The following is a 9,033-nucleotide window of genomic DNA, read 5'->3' as shown; positions in this document are numbered from 1 at the left end:
TGTGCATGTGCCTGCATGCTTGTCTGTCCACGTCTATGTGCACTTAAAAGTTTATCACTAGATATTGCAAAGGATTACTTGCTGGGTTTTGAAGGCCTTGATAACCTAATCACTGTTGTAGTGTTTGTGTTAACATGTCAGCACAGCATGGAAATATACAACAGAAGATGTAATGCAACATAAAGAGCAAGATTTATTTTCTACATGTATGTAATTCCCCAATTCTCGATCCTCCTAGCAATCTGCAAACAGTTCTGACCAAATATGTTGATTATGTAAACTACTCAAATTGTAATATATAAACTGAAATATCTCACTGGGACTGTGAAGATTATAAAAAGTACAAAGTTTAAGGAAAAGATTTACATTTTAAGAAGAGAAGTAAACTTTTAATCAGTTTGAACTTGATGTTGATTTGCTGATATGATTTGTCCACTTGTCACGTTACAGTAATGCAGGGTGTACAACAAGCTTGAGAGGGATTAGAGAAAGATGAGCGATGGGAGTCATCTTCACCCAACTCTTCTGTATGTTAGAGGGTGACATGTCAATCAGATGTAAGCAGCTCGTAGTAGAAAACGCTTAAAATTTAAATTTAAGGTGAAAATAACATAAAGATCTAAATTTTCATCATAACATTGTAGCACAAAAAAGAAAAGGATCAACATGTAAATTTGCAAATTGCTGTCTGTTTGTTTTTTTCTCGATGGAGACACTAAGAAGCCAATTTCAGAAGACTTATTATTCATGATGGTTGCAAACATGTAGGCATTGCTGAAATATTTTTCAGTGTAAACTTTATTACCCCTCACTGCTCTGCTGTTTGATCTTCTTGTTATGCTTGTTAACTAAACTGTCATGGATTATGGAGTAAAAGAAATGCAAAGTGTACAAAGTGGTTAGTATTCATTGATGAGTCGTAAGCCTCTGATCAGGTCGTAAGCCTCTGATCAGGACGTAAGCCTCTGATCCAACTCTCTTGTTTCCCTTCTGTTTCGCTCCATGCATCTGTATAAATGACCTTGTCTTGATGGAAAAATACATCAATGATGTGGCGTTCAGAGAGTATGACCTGGACCGTGGAGTTCAGCATCACACATGTCAATGAGTCAATTACTATTGAACCGGCTGGTAGTGCTGGTGCTTAAATCCTGGACATGAATCCCCTGGTTAAAGAGAGTTCTGGGCTTTTGGCTCTCAGTGGAAAGAGAATAATTATTATTGAGCGGTGCTGACCCTGTGACCAGGCCATCCTCCTCTGACACATGAGTCAGTTGGAGATCAATACATCACAACGTCAGAGTTACCAAGTTGAGCATCATTGGCATAAAAAATATTTGATTGTGAGGTGCGTGTCACTGTGAAGTGTCGTCTTCAGCAATGACTCACTTTTTGATTTGGACCTGAGAGTTTTTTACACTGTTTGTGTGAAGTTAGAAAACTTTCTGTTCATCCTACCTGGTTTATCTACAGTAAAGATTTTCATAAAATTTAACAGAATTTGCTCTATAACTGTTCACATGTTTAAGTGATTGACTCAACTGCTGTTATTTTCGCTTATGTTGCATGTTAGCTATTTCAGGTTTCTGTTGACAATCGACAGAACCAAGTTCACACCCTTTCAAAATAAAAGCTCTGCAATTCATCTTGATTTGAGGCATTACAACAACAACTGTAAAAAAAAACAGGAAGTGATTCTATGAATGTTGCTATGACGGAGACCAGCACTGGGGCTGTGTGTGTCTGTGTCTCACTCCGATAAAGTGAAATAAAAAGAATCAAATTATCAAAATGATCCGGCGGTGAGTTTGACCCCTGGTTTGACCCAGTTGCCAGCTGCTGCTGTTTATCCGAGGACATTATAGTTTGCAGAGTGCTGGTCACCCGTTTATTCACATTTTATCAATATTGAACCTATATCCAAATTGCACCACTGCACTTCCCTGCCACTGACAAAACACAGGCCAAGTGCGAAGCCGATGGTGAATGAATGGTTGATGGGATACAGGTTCCACATACAGACACACGTTTATGGAAATATTAGGTAGATAATAAGGATATCACGGCATAATGTAACTGTATTTACCATGTACCATAAATACTTTTGATGTATTGTGTGTGTTGTAATCATGTGCAGTTTGTCAGTAAATAAAATCACAGCTACGTCTGCTGTAATGAAAGAAAGTCAGACGTCCACTTGCTCCTCTGGTTCCAGGCGCAGATGTTTCGTGGAGCAGCAGCAGCATTTGTGTCGAACAGGAAATGATGGATATGGCATAGAGCTTTAAATCATGTAATGCATGTCTTAAGCCTCTTTAGGGTCGGCCTGGGTTTTGTTAACCGCCACACTGGGAATCTGGGTTATACATTAAACGATGTGGAAAAAGCAGGTCATAACAGGCTCTTCGATAAGCGGAATGAATTTCAGTAGATAAACAAAACCTCCACAGCCGGACTGGATTTCTCGTCCATCTCTCTCTTATCAGTCGCCCTCTTTCTCTCACCTTCTCTTTTCCTCTCTCTCTAAAAGTACAATTAGTTTAATTTGTTTAATTTATTTATCATAAGTGACTGTTCCGAACAAACAACATAGAGAACAAATGTGGTCACATCAACACACTTTTCCATTTCGACTGCAGGGATTCAGTGGGTTTTATTTTTTAGAATATAATAGAAGATGTTGAATATCCCCCACGTTTGAAAGTCTTCTGCAACATCATCAAGTTTTTTGGCCTTGTAATCAATGATAAATGCCAAACTTGAAAATACACTGACATACAATGAGGGAATGTGAATGCTTCTTCTTGTTATTCGACATCTTTATGCTGACCTAAATGGTTAAATATAGAGGTGGACGTTATTCACCACTTTTCTATCTGTACCTGACGCTTAGAAACATTTCATGTATTCCACTGAAAGGACCAAAATTACTTAAATGGCAGTTCAGGTCTGTAAAAGTGTCCCAGCCCCTCTCTTAGCAGACGTCCACGTATTTTGTTACGTATGAAAAATGACAGAACACGCACCATAAAAGCTACGGACGAGACTATGATGCATTTTCTAACTCGGGTACATTTAAAATTTACAGGGACGTGACGTGAGGCCATGAGACTTCAAATTAATCATTTTATTATAAGAGATTCTTGGATTTGTAAAACACTGTAACAGTCATCGATTGCCTTTGTTTTATTTATCACATTCTGTTCACACTAGCATTTGGAACATTAGAAAACCCAACACGAGGAGGAGCAGAGGTTTTTCGTCAGCCCGTCCAGCACTTGCCCCCGTAGCAAAACTGAGACCTCCTGGTTTCCCTGCAGCAAACAGAAGATAATGACACCATGAATATTTCTCTTTTTAAATTCATCCTTGATTACTTTTGCCAAGGAGGTGATGTTTTCACCCCTTTCCGTTTGTTTGTTTGTTTGTGAACAAAATAGCTCAACGGATTTCCACGAAACTTTGTGGAAAGATGCATGAGTCAGGGAAGAATCCATCACATTTTGGTGCAGATCCATTATTCGCTAACGAGATTGTGTTAAGAGTGTTTTTCAAAATTTTGATTACCTAAGGAAAAATGTATGTATCTTGATAATAGAATCAGCCACATCTAGAGATTTGACACCCATGAGTGTGTGCAATTTGGTGCGGCTTGATTGAATCTAAGGAGACTGTTGGGCCTTGGCAGAGGTAACTGAGTGCTATCCTAGTTTGTCACCTTGCCGTACTTACCGCTGGTCAGAGTGCTGGACTTCACATTAATCCAGAAGACTGTGCGCTGCTGAGCTATGGTGGCCCTGGAAAACAACAAGTGTTAAAAATGTTTGCAAGTTTAAAAATTAAAAAAGCTCAATTTGGACCGATTTTGAAATATATTGTTGGAAAATTGGAAACAGTTCATAAAATCTTGTTATTACAGTGATGGAATTGTAAATGTTTGTTTTAGTATTGTAGTAGTAAGTATTTTTCTTTACATGAAGTAGACAGGGCTTGTTAACTTGGGTGGGATCCATCTGTATACGGTGGTGTTGCCCTTCAGGTTGGTGTTGGAATGAGTAACAGCACCTTGTGGTTCTCCGTTGCACTGGGAACATAAAACATTTACACTTGTCAGCCTATCTTATTATTTCCACTTGTATTGTTTTAGCTCGCTCACGCATCCTTATGAAAGTTTAATGCTGGTGAGGAAGTTGAGTTTTCTGAGACAAGGCCATGGATTAACAACACACTGGATTCTTCTTTTTTTTTCCCCAGTTGGATTTTTTTCTCATATCATATTTTATAGTTGCAGCTGTTTAAATCCTTAACATACACATTGTATAATTTCATTGCATGTGGTGGTCGCTCAAGTGAAAATTGTCGGCGAGTCACCTCAAGAAACTTGGTGTCTGGAGGAGGAAGTTTCCAGGTCCCCAGAGCGTTGGTGCTGCCGCTTATTCGAGCCTCCAGAAGCACACCTCTGTATTCTGGTCCAGTGATCGTCACTGCAGACAAACACAAGCACACAGTTGTTGTTGTGCACTGATTCCATGATCTCATAATACACAACAGACTTTCTTTATGAATAAGATAATGAGAATATACAGCAAATCAAGATCATTCAAAGAGCAGTCATGGTGTGAATTGATACAGAACTGATAACGTTTGATTGATTTGATGGGTTTTAATGATAAATGATATAATGTATACATTTTCAGACATGAAAACCAGATTGAACAGAGGTGAGTAAAAGTAGTTTGAAAGATTCAGTGACTCTTGTGTTCATCAAAGCATCAATAAGATAAACATAACAATAAAAAAGATGAACATACTAAAGATGACTGTTAATAGAATAACTACTGCAAATTTAAATTACTTTATATGACCAAAGTAAAAAACAAAAGCATATTTTTACTAAATATCCTTACGTTGGAATGAATCCCTTAAAACCACACATGTATATAGTGATACATTTTTGCTGTTATAAAAATAATCATATCTCTGTATTGTCTCCAGGACTTCTTACCGGTGATGGGCATCCCCGGCTGGTAATTCTTGGCATTGGTGAGGACAGAGTAGGGTGCAGGTGAAGGCTGCGGCAGCACCCCGGAGTGTCGAGGTATCATGTCCTCGCAGGCACCCGTAGGCGCACCGCTGGGATAGCCATCGATAAAACACACCACTTGAAGTGCCAAGAAAGCATACAACATGCACAGCTCCATCTGCCTGAGTGAAAATCTGTCAAATGAAAGCAGTGCTAAATGATGATACACAAAACCAAGTCAAGTGATGGATATTCTGCTGAGTCACACAACCCAAAAATGTGATTTTCTCTATTTATTACTGCCTCCACCATGAAATGTGCTTTCACATGCTCTCACATGCTGTCTCTCTCTTGCTCAATGATAATTAAGTGTCGATTTTCCAAAATCTTTCAATTTGTCGAGCCTGTGCTCACAAGTGTTTTATGGTTATTAGTATTTAGGAGTTAGTAAACAGTAGTGATCATCATGTGTTTGTCAACACATGATGATCACCACTTCTCTTTAAGAGGCATGAACTTCCAAATAACTAAGGAAACCATAGAAAAAAGCTTGAACAGTACAGAAGCTGATTTCATGTACAAGTATACAGTACATACACTGCTTATAAAAAGAAATACATAAAAAGCCAACATCTACCAAAGCTGAGTCATGATTAAACCACACTCAGGTTTTAAAGTGATTGTGATATAGAGCATCAAGGCCTTTAGGCTCCAGCTCAGTTCAGAAACAAATGAATGATGCTTCATGCTTTTATATTTACTCGGTTATGTTTTCACCCCGTCTGATCATGTGTTGTTTGTTGTTTCCAGCAGGTTATACTCATTAACTACTAAACAGATTTACAGGAAACTTTGTGGAAGAATGGAAAATGGACCAGAGGAGGAACAAATCACTTTGTCACTGCAAGGCAGCGTGTCTTTGACATTTTCACAGATTTTCCAGGGAATAATGCAAAGATCTCGAGGAAAAAAATGGTCAGTCTTCCACAATGGAGATGATGAAAATCACAATCTATCGTTTTGTTTAACTACCTATTATGCTTGATTGAATTTAAGAGGATTGTGCAGTGAAGTGAAGATTGAAGAATCCTTTCTACTGAATTCTTCTTCTGTTGAGGAAGTTTTTTTTTAATTATCAGGAAACCCAACAAACCAGGAGGAAATAAGAAGTGTTAGTGTTTCGTGTTATGTTCATTTTTCTGATAGCTTATTGATGATGACACGCCATGATTGACAGCTGACACTGACTTTTGATTGAACACATATTTTATATCGGCAGGACCTTGATACTGTGGCACCATTCCCCCGATCGCTTAAACTGCGCATGCAGACTCTGACTCTATGATGTCATCGTGGCAAGAGGGTATCATTCATATAAATATTTTGGTATCCTTTCTGTACAGTGTGAGGAAGTGGAGGCGTATCATCAATTATATAATCAATGCATTAAAGGCACAGCCTCCATTTAACATAGACATATACATTAAATCACACGGTGACAGTGTCAGAGAACGACATGGTCTGAGTCTGTCCCCTGCTAAATCTCACTGTACAGAGGTTAAATAATGCCACTCAAAAATCTGACTTCATTTGGTGTTAAACATGTCCAGAGTCTCCGATGCAGCATTTATCAGAAAAAAGGTTTTCAGAGAGAAAATCCCCTTCTCTTGGTTTTGTGCCATGTGTCATCTTTGTACTTAAAGGATTAGTCTCTCATTTGTAGTATTTTACTTTGTCTGAGTGGGGCCGCAGCAGCAGTGGATTGTGTCTTTGTGTCCTTGAAACTTGTTTAATCTTCTGTTTCTGGAAAAGAAGGATTTGTCTTTGACAAAAACCGAAATGAAGACATGATAAAAAAAAAGAAAGAATGGGAAAAATGAGTTATGATTAAAATAACAGAAGAGAGATGAAAGGTCTGGCTCTCAGTTTAGCATTTCACCCTTACTATGTGATGTCAGGGGAATATATTTATAATTTACTTTACATAAAAAAGAACAGCTGGTGTGACCTTGCCACTAAGAGGAAGAATGAGCAGGCTGTTGTCTGAGAAACCCTTCCTCTATGTCTTGTTCTCTGTGGCTCTCCTCTGTTTAAATTTACATTTCTGCAGAAGATGGATTGTGCTCTTTTATCATTTATTTAGGGAAAGGTGTATGTTTTTAAAAAAGGAGCCTAGTGACTCATCAGGCTGTTGTAGACTTTTTAAATTTTTCAGACAGATTTCTGGTCATAGGAGATCATGTTTGGTTCCAGCTTATTACTGAGGATCACTATGAGTAATTCATTCCCCATTTATTGTCTCACTCCACACCCTGTTAACTTTTCTTAACAGGAAAGGTGAAGATGGTTTTACAGAAACATTTTTTGAGAAGTGTCTTCTTGGGTTTTTCTTCCTCAGTTAGGTTAGTTAGAGACTGACTGTAGGGGAGAATGTGAATTGTTGTTTGTCTCTGTGTATTGGCCTTGTGATGTGTGGGCAGATGAAGTGTGCAGGTTGTACCCTGCCCTTGCCAAATGTCAGCTGGGATTCATCCTCAAAGTGATGGATGGATGGATGGATGGTTTTTGGATGCTGCCTATTTTTGTTCATACAATTTGGGGAAGTTCCTTAAAGGATGAATCATCGAGAAACAAATGTGACTTATTGAGATTGAGGAAACTCAATGCTCTCTGCTTATCAGCACATTCTTGGCCTCTTACATTAAATTATCTCATGTTCAACGATGTAAAGAAGGCCAAATCTGTGGAGGAAATTAAACACCAATCCTATTTTTGGATCCCCTCCGCTCCTCCCTTTAAACACAGTTTGTTGTGCAAGGCGTGTGAACACGAGGAATACAAATCCAACAGAACATTTCCATGTTTGGTAACAACAGTTTTGTGCACAAAGACAAAGGTCAAGTCCAGTTATTTTTCCATCTGCCCCCTCAATTTAAAGCTCAAGGCTCTGAGAGTCAGCCAAGCAGACACAAGAACCAGGAGGAGGTGCAAGAGGAATCATTTCAGCTCACGGGTTTTAATTCAGGGTTCCAGTCCATGTCTTTCTGTATCACTTATTTTTGCAACTTCACCAATGAATCAATCTTTTAATCTTATCTCACACAGAAAGTTCATTTTTATTCTGATCAGGATCACAAACTTTCATTTAGGCTGCTTTTTTGATTTATTTCTAGTTTGACTCACTTGAACGAGGCCGTGTGTTTTTTAATAGGGTTGGTATTACAGGGTTGTGTCAGAGCCATCCTCATGGTTCAATGTATGATGTAAGTAAAGATTTGAGTGTGACTGCATTTAAATGGGTTATTAGTCGTAATATGGTTTGTTACATCATTTGATTCAAGGGGCCGAGGGGGAGAGATAATGGATCATATTATATTATAGGGTTAGGATACAGGTTAGGTAACTGTTCTCATAAGAACATTAATAAATGAAATTGGGGAACATACATTGTGAGATAAATTATAAGGTATTAGTTATGAAACCGGAGCGCTTGGGTTAAATTTAACTTAACCGTGACAAGACGAGAAGAACCGCAATAAAATACATGGGTTAAAGATGTGACAGTATGAAATGGGTTCTTCAGCCAATCAGGGAGCACCGCTCTCAGCATGTAACTCTGGACTTCGCTGTAACTTAAGTTTCAAGTGTCGAAAAATATAATAAGTGGGCGTGAAATGAGGACTTTCCTCTGTGTGTGTGTGTGTGTGTGTGTGTGCACATGTTCTTTCGTGCATTTAGGTAATGTGTGACGGGAGAACAAGAGCAGCGGGACAATCGAATGAAATTCAATATAAAATTCCACTGAGCTTCACAGTCGGTGACATACTTAGATTAATATGATGGAGCAGTGTGCTGAATATAAGCGAGACAACGTCCTTTCTGTTCCAAAAATCTACATCAGATGGAGTCCAGTTAGATTTCTAAAATACACAGCAGCTGTTTTATTGAGTAATTAAGAACAAAAGCTGTTATAATTGAAAATGTAAGTGAACAGATTCTCCCCTAAACTC

The 9,033-nt window shown here is 38.4% G+C and overlaps 1 protein-coding gene across 1 annotated transcript; it reads right to left on the bottom strand.

The window, feature by feature from the left end:
- Positions 1-3,112: 3,112 nt before the first annotated feature.
- On the bottom strand, positions 3,113-5,312 carry LOC109638085 (putative defense protein Hdd11). The gene is made up of 5 exons (XM_020100873.2): positions 5,006-5,312; positions 4,372-4,484; positions 3,975-4,084; positions 3,733-3,797; positions 3,113-3,314 (listed from the first exon to the last, which is right to left on the bottom strand). Exons 1-5 carry the CDS (start codon positions 5,199-5,201, stop codon positions 3,205-3,207), a joined length of 594 nt encoding a protein of 197 aa, XP_019956432.1. The 5' UTR covers positions 5,202-5,312; the 3' UTR covers positions 3,113-3,204.
- Positions 5,313-9,033: the final 3,721 nt, after the last annotated feature.

Source organism: Paralichthys olivaceus, chromosome 4 (assembly GCF_024713975.1).
Source record: "Paralichthys olivaceus isolate ysfri-2021 chromosome 4, ASM2471397v2, whole genome shotgun sequence".
In the NCBI taxonomy this organism is placed as follows: domain Eukaryota; kingdom Metazoa; phylum Chordata; class Actinopteri; order Pleuronectiformes; family Paralichthyidae; genus Paralichthys; species Paralichthys olivaceus.
The sequence above is the reverse complement of the archived record's forward strand: the minus strand, read 5'-3'. Positions and strand labels throughout refer to the sequence as shown.

Bases quoted from the DNA above. Each gene is read 5' to 3' on its own strand.
- LOC109638085 (XM_020100873.2), bottom strand. From the start codon at position 5,201: ATGGAGCTGTGCATGTTGTATGCTTTCTTGGCACTTCAAGTGGTGTGT. The intron at 4,085-4,371 runs GTGACTCGCCGA...TTATGTTCCCAG, and splicing joins CAGACACCAAGTTTCTTGAG to TGCAACGGAGAACCACAAGG. The intron at 3,315-3,732 runs GTAAGTACGGCA...TGTTTGCTGCAG, and splicing joins GTCCAGCACTCTGACCAGCG to GGAAACCAGGAGGTCTCAGT.